A 20,884-nucleotide genomic window follows, 5' to 3' on the forward strand; every position below is an offset into this window, starting at 1 on the left:
TGTTAGCATCTGCTCAATGCCTAAATGGTATTGACCGGTCTGAGATTTGTGTTCAATGCACAGCATTGTTGGTGGGTGGATCATGTTTAGAAAGAAAGTGATTAGCCCCATGTTGTGGAGAGTTCAAAGAGAATTGTTTTATGGGAAAACTGGTTCTATCCGTGTCAAAATTTAAATTAGACCAAGCTACAAGGCAAACAAAAATACAACAGATGTTGAAAGTGCACGCTCACTACTGCACAATTAGGAATGTTAGTCCTAGTTTCCATTTAGGTCTCTGTTTGGGGTGTGATGGTGATCAGGAGCCCATGTTTCAGTGATTGGCACAATGACGTGAGACTGGCAATGTGCAACTATTCTAGCGTTGGAGCAGCCTGGCCTTTTATTAGGCATGGGTCTTTATGCAACTCTTTGCCAGTCAAGCAACAACCTGATGTTTGCTTCCAGAAATGGAGGCTCCCTTGTCTGTATACATTGTTTTCAGCTTCTTGCTAAGCGTGCAATCATCACTATTAATGGAAAAACAACTTGTTTTCTGTTTTTCTCCTCTTGCCCTGTCGTGAACCATGGACGAACACACTGAATGCTCCAACCAACCAGTGCCTTTGTCAGCAGAAATGGATAACAGCTGTTCAATTATTCAAGTCTTGGCTAAACCTTGTTGGTTTCTCTAGTACAATGATGAATAATGTTATGGCCTGTGGTAGTTCTGATTTGGATTTAGCTATGTCTATCAATCAACACCCCACATCGGTATTATTGAATCGCCTAAAATGTATATATACACACAGTACCAGCCAAAAGTTTGGACAGTGTCTCCTGACCCCTCCTGTCTAAGCCTCCAGTATTTATGCTGCAGTAGTTTCTGTTGGGCTAGGGTCAGTTTGTTATATCTGTAGTATTTCTCCTGTGTCCTGTGTGAATTTAAGTACGCTCCCTCTAATTCTCTCTGTCCCTCACCCTCCCCTCCCGGAGGACCTGAGCACTGGGACCATGCCTCAGGACTATCTGGCCTGATTACTCCTTGCTGTCCCCAGTTCACTTGGTCGTGCTGCTGCTCCAGTTTCAACTGTTCTGCCTGCAGCTATGGAACCCTGACCTGTTCACCGGACGTGCTACCTTGTCCCGGACCTGCTGTTTTCAACTCTCTCTCTCTACCGCACCTGCTGTCTCAAACTCTGAATGCTCGGCTATGAAAAGCCAAGTGACATTTACTCCTGAGGTGCTGACCTGTTGCACCCTCTACAACCACCGTGATGATTATTATTATTTGACCCTGCTGGTCATCTATGAACGTTTGAACATCTTGGCAATGTACTGTTATCTCAACCCGGCACAGCCAGAAGAGGACTGGCCACCCCTCATTGCCTGGTTCCTCTCTAGGTTTCTTCCTAGGTTCTGGCCTTTCTAGGCAGTTAATCCTAGCCACCGTTCTTCTTCATCTGCATTGCTTGCTGTTTGGGGTTTTAGGCTTGGTTTCTGTATAGCACTTTGACATCGGCTGATGTAAAAAGGGCTTTATAAATACATTTGATTGACCTACTCATTCAAGGGTTTTTATTTTAACTATTTTCTACATTGTAGAATAATAATGAATACATAAACTAGAAAATAACACATGGAATCATGTAGTAGACAAGAAAGTGTTAAACAAATCAAAATATATTTGAGATTCTTCAAAGTAGCCACCATTTGAATTGATAACAGCTTTGCACTTTCTTGGCGTTCTCAACCGGCTTCCCCTGGAATGCTTTTACAACAGTCTTGAAAGAGTTCCCACATACTGTATGCTGAACTCTTGTTGGCTGCTTTTCCTTCACTCTGCAGTCCAACTCATCCAAAACCATCTCAATTGGTTTGAGGTCGGGGGATTGTGGAGCCCAGGTCATCTGATGCAGCATTCCATCACTCTCCTTCTTGGTCAAATAGCCTATACACACAGCCTGGAGGTGTGTTGGGTCATTGTTCTGTTGAAAAATAAATGATAGTCCCACTATGTGCAAACCAGATGGGATGGTGTATCGCTGCAGAATGCTGTGGTAGCCATGCTGGTTAACCTTTCTAGCGCAGGTGTTCCGCTAGCGATCCACCTCGACAACATCTGGTGAAATTGCAGAGCGCGAAATTCAAACTACAGAAATATATATATTTAACATTCATGAAAATACATGTGTAATACATCAAAATGAAGCTTAACTTCTTGTTAACTTCTCTAGGGTAGGGGGCAGCATTCGGAATTTTGGATGAGAAGCATGCCCAAATTAAACTGCCTGCTTCTCGGGCCCAGAAGATATGATATGCATATAACTGGTAGATTTGGATAGAAAACACTAACGTTTCCAAAACTGTTAAAATAGTGTCTGTGAGTATAACAGAACTGATTTGGCAGGCGAAAACCTGAGAAAAATCCATTCAGGAAGTAGGATTTTCTTTGGTTTTGTAGTTTTCTATTCAATGCCATTGCAGTATCCATTGACTTAGACTCAAATTTCAGTTCCTTTGCCTTCCACTAGATGTCAACAGTCTTTTGGAAATTGTTTCAGGCTTGTATTCTGAAAAATGAGGGAGTAAGAGCAGTCAATGAGTGGACCCTGCCGTGTCATAGAGATTTTTCATGCGCGCGACCGAGAGTGCCTCTCATGTTTACCTTTTATATTGACGACGTTATTGTCCGGTTAAACTATTATCGATTATTTAGGCTAAAAACAACCTGAGGATTGAATATAAACATCGTTTGACATGTTTCTATGAACTTTACGGATACAATTTGGATTTTTTGTCTGCCTGTTGTGACTGCGTTTGAGAAGAAAACGCGCGAACAAAACTAAGGTTTTTGGATATAAAGAGACTTTATCGAACAAAAGGAACATTTATTGAGTAAATCAATGTCTGCTGAGTGCAACCATATGAAGATCATCAAAGGTAAGGGATTCAATTTATCTATATTTCTGACTTGTGTAAGTCTTCTACTTGGCTGGTTACTGTTTGCAATGATTTGTCTGCTGGGCTGTTCTCAAATAATCGTAAGGTATGCTTTCGCCGTAAAGCATTTTTAAAAATCTGACACCGTGGTTGGATTCACAAGAAGTTAATCTTTAAACCTATGTAAAATTGTTTTGTTTTCTGAATTTTTATAATGAGTATTTCTGTATTTGAATTTGGCGCCCTGCAGTTTCACTGGCTGTTGAAGAGGTGGGACGCTACCGTCTCACGTACCCTAGAGAGGTTAATCCAGCCGCTGTGTCAGATTTCAAAAAGGTTTTACGGCGAAAGCATTTATCTGAGGACAGCGCCCCGCATACAAAACCATGAATTTTTTTTTTTGAACCAGGCAGGTGTGACACGAAAGTCAGAAATAGTGATATCATAAATGCCTTACCTTTGAAGATTTTCTTCTGTTGGCACTCCAAAAGGTCCCAGTTACATCACAAATGGTCCTTTTGTTCGATAAAGTCCTTTATATCCATAAAAACTCTGTTTAGCTGGCGCTGCATGCAAAATTAATCCCAAACGTTACCAATAAACTTATCCAAACAAGTCAAACAACGTTTATAATCAAACCTTAGGTACCCTAATACGTAAATAAATGATGCAAATTAAGTCGGAGAACAGTATGTTCATGACCGGAGATAAATATCAAAGAATGCGCTTTCCTTCATGTGCATGGAAACACTACAGCCAAAATGGGCGCAACTTAGAAAAACTACAACTTCTGGCTCATTTTCCCAAAAACCAGCCTGAAACTCTTTCTAAAGACTGACATCTAGTCTAATTTTAACAGTTTTAGAAACTAGAGTTTTCTATCCAAATCTACCAATTATATGCATTTCCTAGCTTCTGGGCCTGAGTAACAGGCAGACTACTTTGGGCACGCTTTTCATCCGGACGTCAAAATACTGCCCCCCCTCGCCCAAAGAGGTTAAGTGTGCCTTGAAATCTAAATAAATCAGACCGTGTCACCAGCAAAAGAGCCCCACATCATCACACCACCAACTCCCTGCTTCACGGTGGGAACCACACATGCAGAGATCATCCGTTCACCTACTCTGCATCTCACAAAGACATGGCGGTTGGAACCAAAAATCTCAAATGTGGACTCATCAGACCAAAGGACAGATTTCCACCGGTCTAATGTCCATTGCTTGTGTTTCTTGGCCCAAGCAAGAAACACTTGGGGTCCTTTAGTAGTGGTGTCTTTGAAGCAATTCGACCATGAAGGCCATGCATTTATTTGGACTGCTATTTCTGAGGCTGGTAACTCTAATGAACTTATCCTCAGCAGCAGAGGTAACTCTGGGTCTTACTTTCCTGTGGCGGTCCTCATGAGAGCCAGTTTCATCATAGCGCTTGATGGTTTTTGCCACTGCACTTGAAGAAAATGTCAAAGTTCTTGAGATTGTCCGTATTGACTGACCTTCACGTCTTAAAGTAATGATGGACTGTCATTTCTCTTTGCTTATTTGAGCTGTTCTTGCCATAATATGGACTTGGTCTTTTACAAAATAAGGCTATCTTCTGTATACCATTTTACCTTGTCACAACACAACTGATTGGCTCAAACTCATTAACCTCTCTGGGATATGTGGGACGGTAGCGTCCCACCTGGCCAACATCCAGTGAAAATGCAGAGCGCCAAATTCAAATAAATTACTATAAAAATTAAACTTTCATGAAATCACACATTCAATATACCAAATTAAAGCTACACTTGTTGTGAATCCAGCCAACGTGTCAGATTTAAAAAATGCTTTACGGCGAATGCAAACAATGCTATTATCTGAGGATAGCAAACAAACACAGACCATCATATTTCAACCCTCCCGGCGCGACACAAAATGCAGAAATAAAGATATAATTCATGCCTTACCTTTTGACGGCTTCTTCTGTTGGCGCTACAATATGTCCCATAAACATCACAAATGGTCCCCTTGTTCGATTAATTCCGTCGATATATATCTAAAATGTCCATTTGTTTGGTGCGTTTGATCCAGAAAAACACCGGTTCCAACTTCCACAAAGTGACTAAAAAATATCTCAAAAGTTACCTGTAAGCTTTGTCCAAACATTTCAAACTACTTTTGTAATACAACTTTAGGTATTTTTTAACATAAATAATCGATACATTTGAAGACGGCATGATCTGTGTTCAATACCGGAGGAAAACAATGTGTAGCATGCTTTCTGGTCATGCGCCTCTAACAAACAGTACACTTCACTAGAGCCTCATTCTGAACATGGCTACTTCTTCATTTCTCAAAGGAAAAACCTCAACCAATTTGTAAAGACTGTTGACATCCAGTGGAAGCGATAGGAACTGCAGGAAGGTCCCTTAGAAATCTGGATTCCCAATGAAAAGTCATTGAAAAGAGTGACCTCAAAAAAACAAAAAAAAATCTGAACGGTTTGTCCTCGGGGTTTTGCCTGCCAAATAAGTTCTGTTATAGTCAGACATGATTCAAACAGTTTTAGAAACTTCAGAGTGTTTTCTATCCAAATCTAATAATATGCATATATTAGCATCTGGGCATGAGTAGGAGGCAGTTTACTCTGGGCACGCTTTTCATCCAAACGTGAAAATACTGCCCCCTATCCTAGAGAAGTTAAGGAAAGAAATTCCACAAATTAACTTTTAACCAGGCACACCTGTTTAATTGAAATGCATTCCAGGTGACTACCGCATGAAGCTGGTTGAGAACGCGGGAGTGGCTTCGTGACACGTCTCAATGCCCTTGAGTGGCTCAGCCAGAGCCCGATCAAACATCTCTGGAGAGTCCTGAAAATAGCTGTGCAGCAATGCTCCCCATCCAATCTGACAGAGCTTGAGAGGATCTGCAGAAAAAAATGGGAGAAACTCCCCAAATACAGGTGTGCCAAGTCATACCCAAGAAGACTCAAGGCTGTAATCGCTTCCAAGGTGCTTCAACAAAGTACTGAGTGTTAAGGGTCTGAATACTTATGTAAATGTGATATTTCAGTTTTTTTAATATATAAAAAATCTGTTTTTGCTTTGTCATTATGGGGTATTGTGTGCAGATTGAAGGGGGAAAAATTATGTAATCCATTTTAGAATAAGGCTGTAACATAACAAAATGTGTGGAAAGTCAAGGTGTCTGAATACTTTCTGAATGCACTGTACGTGTAGGTGAAAGGCAGTAATAGAAAATTTTTGGGCAAGTGATCATAATCTTTGGGCAACCCAAAAATACTCCTGACTTGTCCGACAGGAGAACTGCCCGTCAGTACTTAATTTCAATCGCTGCTACTAGGATATAATTTATCCTGCTCTGGTCTGTCCAGATAATGCCAGAGGGTCTTTAGCAGTCAAAGGAAATGAGAGGCAGAGTGAGATTGAAAAGGCTTTAGGCGTGTTACCTCTGGTGTGCATTACTTCACTGTTGTTTTTTTCATTGACAGGGCCAGATGGTGTGTTCGTGTTGACTCATTACATAGCCAATAACAGGCAGAATCATGGGGGTGTTCTTTTTGTCTTATGCTAATTTCCCCAACACCTGTCCCTATAAAATTAGATGCAAGAAATGCAACCTGTCTGCTACACATGGGAAGGACAAAGACCTGCGCCAGACCACTGATCACCAACTACTCTCTCTCCTCTCTCGTTGCAGTGATGGAGCCCATGGCAGTGAGCACCTCAGTGGTCGGGCCGGATGAGTTCAACCGCAACATGCCGCGCATCTGCGGCGTCTGTGGCGACAAGGCCACCGGCTTCCACTTCAACGCCATGACCTGCGAGGGCTGCAAGGGCTTCTTCAGGTGGGTACTGACCAGGACAGGGCATACTAGTAATGGTGGAACAGGAAGGGTGGTCCAGGGTTGTGTTCATTATGCACCAAACAGATGAACACGGGGAGGGACTACCTGGACTTGTCTAATAAGAAATGCAAATTGTCCATTGTTTTGGCCTGATGAACATGATGTAGTGAAGAAGCTTGTCGGGCTCCAGGGCTTATACAGTTGAAACAATTCACACCGTTTTGATAATTAGCTGAAGGATGTGGCTGGAGAAATGTAACCACTTTCAAATTTCCATAGGCCGAGCTATCGATGCAAGTTCTGACCTTTCATTATATCAACATTATAGTTTTAACCATGTTTTGAGGCCGTACAGTGTTTGTTTACAATTGCATCGTTTACAAACAAAACCCAAAAAATAGCTATACTTTGGGTTGTTATTGTGTGCAAAATTTGAAGCAAGCTCATGAGGCATTTATAAGTTATGTTCGTCAAGAATCAGTGGGTGTATGTCTATCTATGATTTATATGCCTAAAGTGAATGTAGCAATCATGCCCCTTTTAAGGCTCTATACTTCCCACACGTAGGAGGACAGACCACATTATCCAGAGATTAAAAAGGTAGCCTATTAGCCAGTTTTGAAAACGGCACACAAATAATTGACAAGTGATTGATACTCTGACAGCCTGAGAGCCAACCCAAAACAACTCCACTAATGCTGCTTGTCCACATGGAAGCCTATTATCTGAAATCCTTTATCTTTTTAAAGATTGTGTAAACTGGTGTTTTTGAGCAGGAACAAGATCATGTATTTTTGTTTAACACTAGAACCGCTAAAGCAGTCATTTTCACTGCTCATGATTTTGAAGAAAAGTCTGCCATTTAAGTCATGCAACCCCTCCATTCTTGACGTTTCCTGAATACGTTTATTTAACACTGTCGGTGTTGATCTTAATATCACAAGCAGAACTGGAGTTATAACCAGTTTTAGATGGGCATATAACAGATTAAATAAATTAAGTGAAGTATCAAATCATTAATTGTGAATGAAGAACAGGAAGGGCCATGGCTCCCGAGTGGCGCAGTGGTCTAAGGCACTGCATCGCAGTGCTAGAGGCGTCACTACAGACCCTGGTTCGATCCCGGGCTGTATCACAACCGGCCGTGATCCGGATTTCCATAGGGCGGCGCACAATTGACCCAGCGTCGTCCAGGTTAGGGGAGGGTTTGGCCGGGTTAGGCTGTCATTGTAAGTAATAATTTGTTCTTAACTGACTTGCCTAGTTAAAGGTTAAATCATTTTTTTTAATGATATTGTATTGATCCATTCTAATTGTAATCTTAAAATGATATGTACCCTAAATCAGTCCATCAAAGCAGTTTTATCAATCTACTCTGGCCTACTTAGAGTAGGATACAAGTAACATATTTTATTTGTCACATGCGCCAAATACAACCTTACCGTGAAATGCTTGCTTAACCAACAATGCAGTTTAAAAAAAGTAAGAAAAATGTGCTAAATAAACTAAAGGAAAAATGATCACATAATACAATAAGGCTATATACAAGAGGTAACGGTACATAGTCAAAGTGCAAGGGTACGGTTTAGTCGATGTAATTGAGGCAATATGTAGGGGTAAAGTGACTATATGCAGAGATGATTAACAAACAGCGTGTGTGGGGGAGTGTATCGTGTGTGGTTAGAGTTCAGTGAGTGTACATCGAGCCTGTGCAAGAGAGTCGGTGCAAAAACATAATAAAAGGGGTCAATGCAAATATTCTGAGTAGCCATTTGATTAACTGTTCAGCAGTCTTATGACTTGGGGTAGAAGCTCTTAAGGAGCCTTTTGTTCCCAGACTTTGTGCTCCGGTACTGCTTGCAGAGAGAACAGTCTATAACTTGAGTGGCTGGAGTCTTTGACAATTTGTAGGGCCTTCCTCTGACACCGCCTGGTACGGCAGTATTTTACCAAAGGCCGGTATTGATGCACGGACGGGTTCAGTTTTTACTTTACCTTTATAACTGTATTTGAATGTTTGGTTTGTTAATATGTGATACGCCGTCCATTTTCATAGTTTACTTTGCTACTTTCTCTCTCTGCCTCTCTCTCTCTCTCGGTTTCTCGCTGTGTGTCTCTGCCACTTTTCACACAGACCCTGCCCCCTGTCACTCAAGGAGCACAATTGTTGTCAGTGCAGCACATGCAACAATGTTGTTGACAACTATGCTGTTTTCACTTTGCTTCTTAATATAACTCCCCTAGTGTTCTATAATTACACTGTTTGTGTTTCTTAAATCTGCAAACTGCTGGTTTATACTGTATTTTCTAAGCAAGTTGGGCTTAAATCTTGTTAGCCGCTAATAGCTAGCTAATAAATGTACTGAGTCAGCGCAAACATAATTAGCTATACAGTCGGATAATACCAGTGATGATGTAGACCTAAATCAGCATGTTGTTTGTGTAACAGTATCTTCTAAATCAAAGAGGAATACGCAAAGCAAGAATATGTTAACTTTAAGTAGCTAATAGAAAACATTCAATGTAGCCAAAGATTATAGGGTCCCCCTGCAAACACTTATCAACACTTTGGTTCCTACCCTGTCACAATTTCTCCCTGGAATTTTCATTCATTGTCATGTCAAACAACACTATTCAAAGTGCCCACTATTATATACTAGCTATAGAATTAAAGTAATCATTCTATTTCCATGATTTCAACAGTTCACCCAAGTGTTTTGTTGTAAATCACAATTAAATTGCAACATTTGGTTAAAAGTAAGGTCTAGATTGTTTGCACATATCGTGCAGCCCTTACGTGGCAGTGTGGAAATGATCTCTAATGAGTGCAGGGAATGCAGAAAAAAAAAAAAAAAAAAAAAGCATTTTTTATCCAACTGAGCAGTATAAAACAATCAGAATGGAAAAGGCACAATTTAAAGCCACTTAGAATGAATGTTGCCATCCTAGGGTCTTGCACAACTCATAAAGAATATTTAGAACTTTTATTATTCAAAAACATAAAATAGTCACACCGCTCAATAAAAAAAATACAGTGATATTATATTTTGGCCATGTCGTCCAGCCCTACCGCCTGGTATATAGGTCCTGGATGGCAGGAAGCTCAGCCCTAGTGATGTACTGGGCTGTACGCACTACCCTCTGTAGTGCCTTGTGGTTGGATGCCGAGCAGTTGTCATACCAAGCGGTGATGCAACCAATCAGGATGCTCTCGATGGTGTAGAACTTTGAGGATCTGAGAGCCCATACCAAATCTTTTCAGCTTCCTGAGGGGGAGAGGCAATGTTGTGCCCTCTTCACGACTGTGTTGGTGTGTTTGGACCAGGATATGTCCTTAGTGATGTGGACACCAAGGAAATTGAAGCTCTCGACCCTGTCCACTACAGCCCCGTCGATGTGAGTGGGGTGCATTCTCAGCCCTCCTTTTCCTGTAGTCCACGAACAGTTCCTTTGTCTTACTCACATTGAGGGAGCGGTTGTTGTCCTGGCAACACACTGCCAGGTCTCTGACCTACTTCCTATAGGCTGTCTCATCGTCATCGGTGATCCAGCGTCGCGTCATCTGCAAACTTAATGATGGTCTTGGAATCGCGTAGTCGTGGGTGAACAGGAATACAGGAGGGGACTAAGCACGCAACCTTGAGGGGCCCCAGTGTTGAGGGTCAGTGTGACAGATGTGTTGTTGCCTACCCTCACCATCTGGGGGGCGTCCTTCAGGAAGTCCAGGATCTAGTTGCAGAGGGGGGTGTTCAGTTCCAGGGTCCTTAGCCTAGTGATGAGCTTTGTATACTATGGTGTTGAACGCTGTGCTGTTGTCACGAGTGGGCAGTGTGGAGTACAATAGAGATTGTGTGATCTGTTGGTGCGGTATGCAAATTGAAGTGGGTCCAATATTTCTGGGATGATGGTGTTGTGAGCCATCACCAGCCTTTCAAAGCATTTCCTGGCTACAAATGTGAATGCTACGAGGCAGTAGTCATTTAGGCAGGTAACCTTGCTGTTCTTGGCCACAGGGACTATGGTAATCTGCTTGAAACATGTAGTTATTACAGACTGAGTAAGTGAGAGATTGAAAATGTCAGTGTAGACTTTTGCCAGTACGCGTCCTGGTAATCCATCTGGCCTTGTGAATGTTAACCTGTTTTAAAGGTCTTACATTGGCTACGGAGAGCGTGATCACACAGTCGTCCGGTACAGCTGGTGCTCTCATGAATGGTTCTGGTTCAGTGTTGCTTGCTACAAAGGCAGTACAGAAGGCATTTAGCTCGTCTGGTAGGGTCGCTTCACTGGGCAGCTCACGGCTGGGTTTCCCTTTATAATCCGGGATATTTTGCAAGCCCTGCCTCATCCGACGAGCATCAGAGCTGGTGTAGTTGGATTCAATCTTAATCCTGTATTGACACTTAGCCAGTTTGATGGTTCGTCTGAGTGCGTAGCAGGATTTCTTAAGTGTCTGGATTAGTGTCTCGCTCCTTGAAAGCAGTAGCTCTAGCCTTTAGCTCAGTGCTGCCTGTACTCCATGGCTTCTGGTTGGGATATGTACATACAGTCACTGTGAAGCCTGTGACTGATGAGGTAAACTCCTCAATGCCATCGGCTGAATCCCGGAACATATTCCAATCACATATTATCCTGAGAAAGCGTGCATAATTGTACATGCTGAACACCTTTTAAAATCTGGGAAAATATCCACCATGGGCAGCAGGTGAGCGAGTGTCGGAGAATGTGGTGATGAGGCTTGTGGAACTTTACGTTGGCAAGGGGAGAAGGGTCACCATGGACAATAGAGAACCTGAGACTATTATGCTGTACTGACAAAGGTATGTCAGTGTTTCAAGCAAGTGAAAGTTACGAAAATTGTGTCAACTGTTAGGACAAGGAATAACCGCTAAATGAAATCCAACTGATGCCATTGCATGAAGATGCACACAAGCACGACCTGACAATTGACTCTTTTTGACTGCTGTCATATCGACACTTACAGTGCATTCAGAAAGTATTCATATCCTCTTCCCTTTTTCAACATCTTGTTACATTTCAGCCTCATTCTGAAATTGATTTTTAAAATAAGGCTGTAACATAACAATGTGAAGGGGTCTGAATACTTTCCAAATACACTATGTGCTTCCAACACCTGTATATCTTACAAGTAAAGGGAAAATTGTTTGCCATAGACAAGAAATTCCCGCTGAATTTAAAGCTGAGCTGTTTCCCTTCGATTCTTTTCGTTCCCTTTTTTTTTTTTAAACATCAAGAAAACATCTAAAAACCTATGGGGGTTGTATCTACAGAGTTCATAGTGATTGAAGTAGTTATACTGCAGGGCAGAAAGCACCCCAAATAGTTTCATTATCATAATACCGTCAAGACTACATTTTCCCAAGCTGCATCAAGTAAACGATGTATGTGGATTACAGAAAGTGCCGACAGGAAAGAAGGAGAAAATGCCAGGCTGTGTCTTTCTCAGACATCATGTTCTCATTAAACACAACTCTTAGTCAGTGGTCCTCATTAAACACAACTCTTAGTCAGTGGTCCTCATGTCTGCCATGCTTAATTTGTTAACTATTTGGGAGAAAGGGCAACAGACACCAGTTGAAACCCCTGTGTTTGTGTGTGGGGGGGAACAAGAGGGACTCTAGTACTCTACTGATCTGTGTGTTAATCTTTTTCTAAACTATGTGCGTGCACCTCAGGTGCTTGCTGCAATTGAGAGGCTGTATGTCAAGGTTGTATATCTGTTTTTCTGTTTGAATGGCACGCTATGTGACTGCTCATGAAATGTTTGTTTTTACTGTCAGGGGGGGTAGTGTTGCTTTCTAATACAGTGTGTTTCTGTGTCTGAATGTAATCCTGTTGAGTAATAATCCCGTCTGCCTTCCATTTCCTGTAAAATAGCAATATTAGCAGCACGGTTTTAATGCATCTTCCTCTTTTAATGTGCTAGTGAGCCAGCTCTGTCTATCTGCCCCCACCAGACGCAGCATGAAGCGTAAGGCCAGTTTCACCTGCCCTTTCAACGGCAGCTGCTCCATCACCAAGGACAACCGGCGCCACTGCCAGGCCTGCCGGCTCAAACGCTGCGTGGACATGGGCATGATGAAGGAGTGTGAGTACTCAGACACCTGATTTCTAACTGGTCATAAATACAGTAACTTCAGCCCTTTAAGTGCTTGGCTCATTCTGGCTGAAGACTGTTTACATCATGTGAAAGAGCAATACAGACGTACAGTACACTCTCTACTGTACAGTATGTTACTACTGTCTGTTTTACATAATCATCTTTGCCTGGACATGCTCTTTCTTTTTTAGAGGTCTGTATTTGTGTTGCTTTCAGGCAGAAAAATTGAGCAGGGTTGTACTGTATTTTATGTTCTGTACCGACTTGTTTCAAACATATTCCCCAAAATTAGCTCCTCCTTTATACAATGCCCTCCAGTTTACCATGCTTCAACACCAAGTCAGCAGGGTTATGAAAATAAACAAGCTGCATTTTGAGGTGACAGAGAGGGGTGAAGGAGGGGAGAGCGAAATAAAGACCAGTCCAACAATTTTTATTTATTATTTATTTGACCTTTATTTAACCAGGTAGGCAAGTTGAGAACAAGTTCTCATTTACAATTGCGGCCTGGCCAAGATAAAGCAAAGCAGTTTGACACATACAACAACACAGTTACACATGGAGTAAAACAAACATACAGTCAATAATACAGTAGAAAAATAAGTCTATTTACAATGTGAGCAAGTACAATGCTCCGGCTGCTTCTGTGGAGCCTAGCCCGCAAACAGTCACAAGCCTAAATGAGGCCCCTGGAAAAGGATCCAAACAGCTAAAATGGCCTCTTTGTCTGCACCAGCGCTAAAGCTCCAGGCCACAGTGCTGCCTGGCACAGCATGCCCCAGTCATGTGGGTACTCACTCATGTGAAACAATAACATGTGTCTTGCCCTGAAATATTTCAGACGGGTGTGGCATGGAGTGAGACTTGCGATTGGATGAGAGCGACGACTCTGCAACCAATTGTCGAGCTAGGTTCAGCTTGATGTGGACACAAGTGCAGGCTGTTATGTAAAGTAGACTGTTGATGTTAAATGCTCTTTGAAGTTTGCCTGTTGGTCCTCTTTTTTTTGGAGTGATACAGTTACCGTATGTGGCTGATATAGCACTATGTTGACATGAATAAATCATGTTGAATGCTACACAGATGTTTTGCACAGCTGTGTGTTAATGAGAGTTGAACGTCATAACCAGTGGGTGTTGTCGTAACGCTTTAATTGGTCAATCCAAGGCCTCGCCCTTATAGTTTGTTTCTTTTTCAAAGCATCGCTGCCTTGCAGAGGATCCAGCCACATTGTCCGCAGTTGATAGTGTGTGCCAAGACAACAGAGCAGGCCTGCCCACTCTGCCGCCTGCCAAATCAGTGGAGAGTACACAATTATCCACACTCCCTTATCCTACAGGGTTAACAGGAGGGCAGCCAGAAATAGCCCCTCTGTGCTCATTCTGCTAAGAGGTGAAATTAAATTACTACTATTGAAATTAAATTACTACAAGACAAAACGGCTCACTCAATCAAGCCTGATAGTCTTGGAAGTTTAAAATCAAAGCTTGCTTTCATATACTTAAAGAAAGCTTGAAAAGGTAGCGAAATGGGATAATGTCTTAGTGTGGGTAGTGCCTAAAGAATCCAATACTTTACCTTGTATGCAGTACAAATCACATTTATTGTGGGAGCACCTTTGAGTATGAATTAGGCTGTTTTGAGAAGGTTTGAATCCTAAGCAACCTGCCTACACATTGTTTGATATACAATAGACTAACATACCTACTGTAGTAGGTCAAAGCTGTGTGCTGGAAAACCTTGGTAGAGCATGGGTGAAGTATGTATGGTGGTGCTTGTGAATTTCTTTTCCTTTTTGGCTTCAGATCAATACCTACTTCTCACTTAAAACAGTTTTTTGTTTCTAGTTAATAATAGCTGGGGATGGTTATTGTGATATTGATGATATTCTGACCCAGAGTATTACGATACCAAATACTACATTCAGTAATGACAGTCAAGGCAAATCAAGTGGCCCTTAATTATGATCCTTTTAAAATATTTTCTGTGGACTTAATCTTTTATGCTTAATCTTTAAATTCCAATCGAGGATCGCTCTCCCTGCATCTCAGTCCTCCGCCATGGCGATCCAGGCACTAGACTAATTACTAAATGTGGACACATTCTGTGGTAAACAGCTCGATTTTTCTGTCCTCAGCCGGCTGTCTGTCACCTCAGTGCTGTGCCAGCAATACAGAAGGCACTGTGAAATACTATCTAGACAACGCAGCAGACGATAGCTGGCAAATTGTGGGAAATCACCACTGTTGGCTAGCTTGGGTGCGTCGGCAGTCCTTTTGACTATGCCATGCTAGATGGGCTACGGAGTGTCCCATTCTGGTTTGATGTCAGCCCAGTCAACCAGCCAGTAACAGTAAGACAGTCTATGATGGAGTAAGGGTGGTCCACCTCTAGTTCTGAACATGTCTCCATTGTGGATAATCCTTAAATATGGGAATAGATTAAATCAAATGTTGGTGACAGCACCATTGTTAAATAGGTAGCTACTAGCTAGCATACAGTGCATTTGGAAAGTGTTCAGACCCCTTCACTTTTTCCACATTTTCTTACGTTACAGCCTTATTCTAAAATTGGTTAAATAAAATGTTTTCCTCATCAATCTACACACAATACCCAATGATAACAAAGCAAAAACAGGTTTATAGATTTATATATAAAAATAAAAAACGGAATTACCTTATTTACATAAGTATTAAGACCCTTTGCTATGAGACTAGAAATTGAGCCCAGGTGCATCGTGTTTCCAATGATCATCCTTAAGATGTTTCTACAAGTTGATTGGAGTTACTCTGTGGAGATGGGAGAACCATCCATAAGGACACCCATCTCTGAAGCGATCCACCAATCAGGCCTTTATGGTTGAGTGGCCAGACAGAAGCCACTCCTCAGTAAAAGGCACATGACAGCCCGCTTGAAGTTTGCCAAAAGGCACCTAATGGACTCTCAGACCATGAGAAACAAGATTCTCTGGTCTGATGAAACCAAGACTGAACTCTTTGGCCTGAATGCCAAGTGTCACGTATGGAGGAAACCAGGCACCGCTCATCACCTATAGCATCCCTACGGTGAAGCATGGTGGTGGCAGCATCATGCTGTGGGTATGTTCTGTGGCAGGGACTGGGCGACTAGTCAGGATTAAGGGAAAGATGAACAGAGCAAAGTACTGAGATCCTTGATGAAGCCCTGCTCCAGAACGCTCAGGACCTCCAGTCTGGGGTGAAGGTTCACCTTCCAACAGGACAATAACCCTAAGCACACAGCCAAGATAACACAGGAGTGGCTTAGGGACAAGTCTCTGAATGTCCTTGAGTGGGCCAGCCAGAGCCCGAACATAAACCCGATCGAACATCTTTGGAGAGACCTGAAAATAGCTGTGCATCAATGCTCCCCATCCAACCTGACGGAGCTTGAGAGAATCTTCAGAGAAGAATGGGAGAAACTCTCCAAATACAGGTGTGCCAAGCTTGTAGCATGATACCCAAGAAGACTTGAGGCTGTAATCGTTGCCAAAGGTAATCGTTGCTTCAACAAAGTACTTAAATAAAATTCAGAATCTTTATTATTTAAAAAAATATATATTTCACCTTTATTTAACCAGGTAGGCTAGTTGAGAACAAGTTCTCATTTACAACTGCGACCTGGCCAAGATGAAGCAAAACAGTGCGACACAAACAACACAGTTACACATGGAATAAACAAACATAGTCAATAATACAATAGAAAAGGTCTATCTATATACAGTGTGTGCAAATGAGGTAGGATAAGGGAGGTAAGGCAATAAATAGGCCATAGTGGCAAAATAATTACAATATAGCAATTAAACACTGGTGATAGATGTGCAGAAGTTGAATGTGCAAGTAGAGATACTGGGGTGCAAAGGAGCAAGATAAATAAATAAATACAGTATGGTGATGAGGTAGTTGGATGGGATATTTACAGATCGGCTATGTACAGGTGCAGTGATCTGTGAGCTGCTCTGACAGCTGGTGCTTAAAGTTAGTGAAGGAGATATGAGTCTCCAGCTTCAGTGATTTTTGCAGTTTGTTCCAGTCATTGGCAGCAGAGAATTGGAAGGAAAGGCGGCCAAAGAGGAATTGGCTTTGGGGGTGACCAGTGAAATATACCTGCTGGAGCGCTTTGGGCTTTGGGGGTGACCAGTGAGCTGAGATGAGGCGGGGCTTTACCTAGCAGAGACTTGTAGATGACCTGGAGCCAGTGGGTTTGGCGACGTATATGAAGCGAGGGCCAGCCAACGAGAGCATACAGGTCGCAGTGGTGGGTAGTATATGGGGCTTTGGTGACAAAACGGATGGCACTGTGATATAGACTGCATCCAATTTGCTGAGTAGATTGTTGGAGGCTATTTTGTAAATGACATCGCCGAAGTCAAGGATCGATAGGATGGTCAGTTTTACGAGGGTATGTTTGGCAGCATGAGTGAAGGATGCTTTTGTTTGCGGAATAGGAAGCCAATTCTAGATTTAATTTTGGATTGGAGATGTTTAATGTGAGTCTGGAAGGAGAGTTTACAGTCTAACCAGACACCTAGGTATTTGTAGTTGTCCACATATTCTAAGTCAGACCCGTCCAGAGTAGTGATGCTGGTCCGGCGGGCAGGTGTGAGCAGCGATCGGTTGAAAAGCATGCATTTAGTTTTACTTAAATTTAAGAGCAGTCGGAGGCCACAGAAGGAGAGTTGTATGCCTTTGAAGCTCGTCTGGAGGTTTGTTAAGTGTCCAAAGAAGGGCCAGAAGTATACAGAATGGTGTCGTCTGCATAGAGGTGGATCAGTAAATCACCAGCAGCAAGAGCGACATCAGTGACGTATACAATACTTACAGTACCAGTCAAAAGTTTGGACACGCCTACTCATTCAAGGGTTTTACTTTATTTTTACTTTTTTCTACATTGTAGAATAATAGTGACGACATCAACTATGAAATAACATCAAAAAGTGTTAAACAAATCAAAATATATTATTCACATAGCCGCCCTTTGCCTTGATGACAGCTTTGCACACTCTTGGCATTCTCTCAACCAGCTTCATGAGGTAGTCACCTGGAATGCATTTCAATTAACAGGTGTGCCTTGTTAAAAGTGAATTTGTTAAATTTCTTTCCTTAATGCATTTGAGCCAATCAGTTGTGTTGTGACAAGATATGGGTGGTATACAGAAGATTACCCTACTTGGTAAAAGTCCATATTATGGCAAGAACAGCTCAAATAAGCAAAGAGAAACGACAGTCCATCATTACTTTATTAAGACATGAAGGTTAGTCAATCCAAAACATTTCAAGAACTTGGAACATCAAGTGCTATGATGAAACTGGGGGTGAGGACTGCCACAGAAAAGGAAGACCCAGAGTGACCTCTGCTGCAGAGGATACGTTCATTAGAGTTACCAGCCTCTGCAGCCCAGATTTTAAGTAACAGACACATCTCAACAACACTGTTCAGAGGAGACTGCGTTAATCAGGCCTTCGTGGTCGAATTGCTGCAAAGATGCCACTACTAAAGAACACCAATAATAGGAGACTTGCTTATGCCAAGAAACATGAGCAATGGATATTAGACCAGTGAACATCTGTCCTTTGGTCTGATGGTTCCAGATTTTTGGTTCCAACCGCTGTGTCTTTGTGAGTAGGTGAACGGATGATCTCTGCGTATGTGGTTCTCACCTTGAAGCATGGAGGAGTAGGTGTGATAGTGCTTTGCAGGAAACAGTCAGGGATTTATTTAGAATTCAAAGCACACTTAACCAGCATGGCTACCACAGCATTCTGCAGCGATACGTCATCCCGTCTGGTTTGCACTTAGTGGGACTATCATTTGTTTTTCAACAGAACATTGACCCAAAACACACCCAGGCTGTGCAAGGGCTATTTGACCAAGAAGGAGAGTGATGGAGTGCTGCATCAAATGACCTGACCTCCACAATCACCCGACCTCAACCCAATTGAGTTGGTTTGGGATGAGTTGGACCGCAGAGTGAAGGAAAAGCAGCCAACAAGTGCTCAGCATATGTGGGAACTCCTTCAAGACTGTTGGAAAAGCATTCCTCATGAAGCTGGTTGAGAGAATTCCAAGAGTGTGCAATGTGGTCGTCAAGGAAAATGGTGGTTACTTTTGAACAATCTCAAATATGCACTTTTGGTTACTTTATGATTCCATATGTTATTATTTTATAGTTTTGATGTCTTCACTATTATTAAAAAATTTAGAAAATAGTAACTATAAAGAAAAACCCTTGCATGAGTAGGTGTATCCAAACTTTTGACGAGTACTGTGTGTAAATATGATATTTCATTGATAAATTTGCTAAATATAATTTTTTTTGCTTTGTCATTATTGGGTATTGTGTGTAGATTGGTGAAAGGGATTTGTTTTTAATCCATTTTGAGGCTGTAACTTAATAAAATGTGGAAAAAGTGAAGGGGTCTGAATACTTTCTGAATGCACTGCATAACACGAGCCAGCTGCCTGGTTGTGGTTACAGTCAGGTCCCAAAGACTGTTTTATGAACTTCTTTTCATTCAATTTGCTGTTCAGTGGGAAGACTTTTGGCAAATAATAGACGAAAACATAAAATACATTCTACCACAGGCACAGCTGCTGTTAACTTGATCTGTCAGCATGTGAGCATGAAACAGCCAACATTTGTTTTACAGTTGCGTAATTCCTTTTCTGACAAGGGTAGTCCGGAAAGCTTTTTGCATGAATAACGCAATAGCCATTTTGTGCAAATGAAGTGAGCAGAAGTTTCTAGAGAGCATCAGTCAAGACAGGAATGTCTTGCCGTGAAGTTGATTCACATGTGACTCACTTATACAGCAACTAAATGCCTTTTCTATCTACAAGGCTAACTTGTAGCAGTTACATGACTATACCTACCACGTGCGTATTGATTTTGTTCATCCACACCGTACGCCATCATGACATGCAGGTTAAAATATCAACTACACTGAACAAAAATAGAAACGCAACAATTTCAAAGATTTAACTGAGTTAGTTTCTAATAGGAAATCAGTCAATTTAAATAAATAAATGAGGCCCTTATCTATGGATTTCACATGACTGGGAATACAGATATGCATCTGTTAGTCACAGATACCTTAAAATAAAGGTAGGTGTGTCAATCAGAAAATCAGTCAGAGCGAAGTTGCTTGATATTGTCGGGAACTAGAACATGCTGTCGTACACATCGATCCAGAGCATCCCAAACAGGTTTAATGGGTGACATGTCTGGTGAGTATGTAGGCCACTAAAACAACATTGGTGGTGGCATGTGGTAGAGAAATTAACATTTTAAATTATCTTCCAACTGCACGCTCCCTCAACTTGAGACATCTGTGGTGTTGTGTGACAACATTTTAGTGGCCTTTTATTGTCCCCAGCCAGCAAAAGGTGCACCTGTGTAATGATCATGCTGTTTAATCAGCTTCTTGATATGCCACACCTATCAGGTGAGTAGATTATTATGGCAAAGGAGAAGTGCTCACTAACAGGGATGTAAACACAATTTGAGAGAAATAAGCTTTTTGTGGTTTTGGAATATTTCTGGGATCTTTCATTTCAGCTTATGAAACATGGGACCAGCAGTTTACATGTTGCTTTATATTTTTGTTCAGTATACTTTTAGGATTTCTTGTGGTTTCTTCCTAATTGTTCCTATGTGGGGTGCTCTACATTTAGGAGATGAACACTTCATCTCTTGAGCAGTTTCTTTGGGAGATTATCTCGTGTTTGTGCATTGGGCTATTAAACAAGCCTGTTTTAGATGCCCAGCCAATGAATGTGTGAACACAAGCTGTCGCCCAACAAAGACCACCCGGTGAGCGCTCATTGACAGCTCCACTCAGCGAATGCTTATTGAGCCCTTCTAGTGCTTGAATGTAAGTGCCTAGCCTCTTGGGTTTTAATGGGCATGTTAAATGTGACTCTTCAAGGAAAAGTGATGGTGGCCAAAATTAAATCTAGCGTATTTTTATCATT

At 41.8% G+C, this 20,884-nt stretch overlaps 1 protein-coding gene across 1 annotated transcript in view; it reads left to right on the top strand.

The window, feature by feature from the left end:
* Positions 1-20,884, top strand: part of LOC120061205 (vitamin D3 receptor A-like) — an 81,898-nt gene that overhangs the window by 44,765 nt on the left and 16,249 nt on the right. Inside the window, exons 2-3 of the mRNA XM_039010830.1 lie at positions 6,624-6,771; positions 12,750-12,880. Coding sequence (XP_038866758.1) covers positions 6,624-6,771; positions 12,750-12,880 — 279 coding nt within the window. The remainder of the gene's footprint in view (positions 1-6,623; positions 6,772-12,749; positions 12,881-20,884) is intronic.

This window comes from Salvelinus namaycush, chromosome 16, assembly GCF_016432855.1.
Source record: "Salvelinus namaycush isolate Seneca chromosome 16, SaNama_1.0, whole genome shotgun sequence".
In the NCBI taxonomy this organism is placed as follows: Eukaryota; Metazoa; Chordata; class Actinopteri; order Salmoniformes; family Salmonidae; genus Salvelinus; species Salvelinus namaycush.